Source organism: Leptidea sinapis, chromosome 2, assembly GCF_905404315.1.
Source record: "Leptidea sinapis chromosome 2, ilLepSina1.1, whole genome shotgun sequence".
Lineage (NCBI taxonomy): Eukaryota > Metazoa > Arthropoda > Insecta > Lepidoptera > Pieridae > Leptidea > Leptidea sinapis.
In genome coordinates this window covers 28,051,642-28,055,786 of record NC_066266.1, presented here as the reverse complement: position 1 = coordinate 28,055,786, position 4,145 = coordinate 28,051,642, and the positions used below count along the sequence as shown (strand labels likewise).

At 32.1% G+C, this 4,145-nt stretch overlaps 1 protein-coding gene across 1 annotated transcript; it reads right to left on the bottom strand.

Moving 5' to 3' along the window:
• Nucleotides 1-1,702: 1,702 nt before the first annotated feature.
• LOC126975054 (zinc finger protein 93-like) lies at nt 1,703-3,474 on the bottom strand. The gene has a single exon (XM_050822856.1). The coding sequence runs from the start codon at nt 2,808-2,810 to the stop codon at nt 1,902-1,904; it is 909 nt and encodes a 302-aa protein (XP_050678813.1). The 5' UTR covers nt 2,811-3,474; the 3' UTR covers nt 1,703-1,901.
• Nucleotides 3,475-4,145: the final 671 nt, after the last annotated feature.

The window sequence follows — 4,145 nt, the reverse complement described above, 5'->3', positions numbered from 1 at the left end:
GTCCAAATGCTTACGAATCATAACTGGTGCTATGAAATGTTCTCCCGTCAACGCTCACCAAGTGGAGTGTTTAGACCCACCTCTTCACCTTCGCCGTCAGTACCTAGCCGATACATTCCTAACTAACGCAATCCAATTAAGCGCACACCCCCTTCTTGATATTCTGCACTCTATGTCTCCAACTTTTCAAACTTCTTTATATTCTTCTCATAAAGATCCGCCTCCGTTAATTAATTCTCATACTTAATTTAAAGCTTTTACAGTTCCCATTTTCCAATCAGCCTTATGCCCAGTCTTTGAAGTAGAATATCAGTCTCTCATTTTCCAACCTAATAATTTCTTTGACTTTGGAATTACTAAACTGTGCCCTGAAGCCAATAGAAAATTTAATTCAATTCTATCTTCTGATTGGCTTGATTGGGTGACGTTGTACACGGACGCATCCAAATTATCCAACAAAAGCTGGGTCGGGTCTGCAGTTTGGATGCCTAAGTTCCATATAATTTTAAATTACAAAGGTCCCCCGCAGAATTCCATCTTTACTGGCGAATCAATTGCCCTGTCAGAGGCGGTGACACATATGTCACAACATTTGTCACAACATCAAACTTGTTGGTCTTATGTGTTTCAACATATTGAATCACATAAGATCAACAAGGCTTTAATATAATATAATAAAATAATAATAGACAAATAAATAAAAACATGCATGATGATATTAATTAACAGACAAATATGGTAAGTTTAAGTCTCTATTTCGACGCCTAAGCCACACTTCTTCATTATACAAAGTATGCATTTTAAATGCGAAATGGTAAATATAATCCAAAATAATCTATTAAACAAAACTCTTCTCCGTACCAACACTATCAAATAAACGCCAATGACGTCATTTTTTATCGTTTTCTAGTAGGTCTCAGGGGCGTGCATTGGTTTTCTAGCAAGGATGTGGATCTAACTAGGTGTAGTTGCACTTTAGTCCGACAGGACGACATAAGTTGTATGAAACGTTGCTACCTTCGTATATGCAATCTGTAGTCTGCCTACCGTAGGTAGTAAATTAACTTTAACACTATATTTATTTAAGTTCATAACGAGGTACCCACTACCTAATTGCCTATATTATGATATGCAAGCCCTTGGTGGGTCTCGGCGAACGCTAAGTGGTCGCACAAAAACTTAGAAAGTGTTTCTATGCGCTTGTCAAAACTAACTTGGCTACGATTTTAATGAGATGTAGCGATTTTAGTCTGTGGTAGCAATAAACATTTTAGAAACGATTACATTTCTATTCTATCATCTTGAATGTTGTAAGCTTGGCTACGAATTTTCTATTCGTTTGTCTTGACCACGTGAGATAGCGTCATTGAGACGTCATTCCCATATATTTGATTAAGTTTCTATTAGTCTTTATCATCATAAGTAAAACTCTACAGAAATAGCATAAACAAGCCTCTTCACCTGTGAGACGTATTTTATTTAAATAGGAATACAATTCTATTTAAGTAAAATACTTCTTAGTTACTAAATTGTGTGTAACTATATCTGAATTTTTATATTTGACGCTTCAAACAAATACCATTTTTGCAGGGGGGGGGGGGGGGGACTGGCCCCTTAAAACGTTGCCCTTGAAAATCAGTCGTGATAAATAAATAAATAGTAAAAATGTAATATTTACGCAAATATCAAATGAAAAGTTCAATTATTTGGTGTATTACACATGTTTTTATTCTTTAAAAAGTAATTACATCATCTAAATGTGAAATACTCAAGTAAATAAAGAATATATGTATATATATATATATTCTTATTAATCATATTAAAAAAGATTTACATTTCTTATTAATCATATTAAAAAAGATTTACAGTATCTTGAAAGTTTTCCACACACATTAATAGAGCTAATCACCTGGATGCATCCTTCTAATATGTTTCTTCATATCACTAGAAGCACAGAAACTTTTTCCACAAACATTACAAGAATAAGGCTTTTCACCCGTGTGTATTCTATTGTGTACCTTCAAATAATTAGCATCATTGAAACTTTTTTCACATACCCTACAAGAATACGGCTTATCATCAGTGTGTACCCTCACACTGTGTCTTTTTAAATAACTAGCATCATTGAATCTTTTCCCACATACTGTACATGAATAAGCCTTCTCATTGCTGTGTAATTTTTTATGTTTCCACAAATTACCAGGATCATTGAAAATTTTTCCACATATATCACATGAATAGGACTCATCACATGTGTGTATCCTTCTAGTATGTTTCTTCAAACCACCAGAGGCAGAGAAACATTTTCCACACACATTACATGGAAAAGGCTTTTCACCAGTATGAATCCTATTATGTATTTTTAAGTATCCAGGATAACTGTACCTTTTTGCACATATCTTACATGAATAGGGCTTCTTCCCAGTGTGTGTCCTATTATGTTTGCTGTAATGAGTACAATCAGCGAAATTTTTCCCACACACTTTACAAGTATAAACCTTTTTATTTTTGCATAATATCTTCTTATGATTTAGTGAAGGGTCAGCGGATAATATTTTTTTTTCTGAGTCACTATGCTCTGTCTCTTGATGTGCAAAAGTCTCTTCATTTAAATTTATTTCTTTATTAATATAGTCTTGATCCACCAGGTATTCCTCATCATGCACAACTTCTTTACAAGCAAAAGGTTTATTTTTACTGTGTATCCTTTTATGTTTCCTCATATTACCACAATCATTAAAACTTTTTTCACACACATCACATGAATAGGACTTATCACGTATATGCATCCTCCTTGTATGTTTCGTCATATCACCAGAGGCATAGAAACATTTTCCACATACTTTACATGAAAAGGGCTTCTCACCAGTGTGTGTCCTAATATGTGTGTTCAAATGGGTAGAGTCAGTGAATTTTTTCCCACATATTGTACAAGAATAATTCTTTTTATTTTTGTATATCTTCTTTTGATTTGAATATTTAATTTGCTTTTCAGCTTCACTTTGTTCTGTTACTTGGTTTGCAACAGTCCCTTTAATCAAATTTATTTCTGTATCTTTTTCAACTTCATGCTCAGACTCATCCTCATCATACTCAACTTTTACTACTGTTGTCACTGTAAAAATTAAATTAAGAATATATTAAAGTAGCCATTTGAAATGTTCTAGCATAAAATCTCTGTAAATCGTGATATAATATTATTCTTTTGTCTTTATTGATCCATACAATGTTAGGTGCTATTACTATATTTATATATTAGCTTGATTTTATAAGTGTACATATTACTTGTTTTAAAATAAAATAGTTTAAGGTTAGTTACTTTGTTAGTGTTCAATGGTTTGTTAAGTAGGAAAATTCGGCAATTGACACCTATTTTAGACTTCACAATTTCAAAATAAAAGCAAATACATTGTTCAATAAGAGTAAACCAATTGGAATTCATTAGTAGTAGTAGATTATGTCAATAATCTAGTTAGTAATCTAATAGTTCCTTTTAAATTTTTTGTTGCTGTAGTGAGTCACCCAAGGCCCTGTGTCATAATTAGCACAGCACACAGATGGTCTCCCTCTATCAATTGATACTAAAGGAAACATGTTAAAGTTAAAACAATTATAAATAAATGCAAGTAGAAAACAGAAAAATAGTTATAAAAGTTTTGAAGGAACAACTGTAACTTATTGAATATTACTAGTTAATGTATATTACTAGTGAACGAAAGGAACTTGGCAATTGATTTAAAGTTATGTTTGCAAAGTGATCAATAGTCTGTGTGTGTTTATAGTTTTATAAAACATAATAGAACTCAGGAAAATAATGATACCATGATAATTCTTCCCAAATGTTATATTATTAAGTGATTGCTTTTTTATAAGTTTATTTATTCCATTGTTATTTAGTTTACAATTCTTTTGACAAGATAAATATATGAGAATAGTACAGCTATTTGTATAACATGTAATGATATTAAAAGAATACAGTGGTATTCTTAAAAATTATTTGACAACTCAAGATTTTTAGTAAAACTACTAGAATAAAAAATATATGACTAATATTACCAAAAGTGTAGGGTGGCTCCTCTGTCTGATCACTTGTTTGGGTCATGTTGGTGTTAAGTTGGTCGCCGTCTACATATTCCTTAGCACTC

Coding starts and splice junctions, on each gene's coding strand:
- LOC126975054 (XM_050822856.1), bottom strand. CDS start 2,810: ATGACGAAACATACAAGGAGGATGCATATACGTGATAAGTCCTATTCA.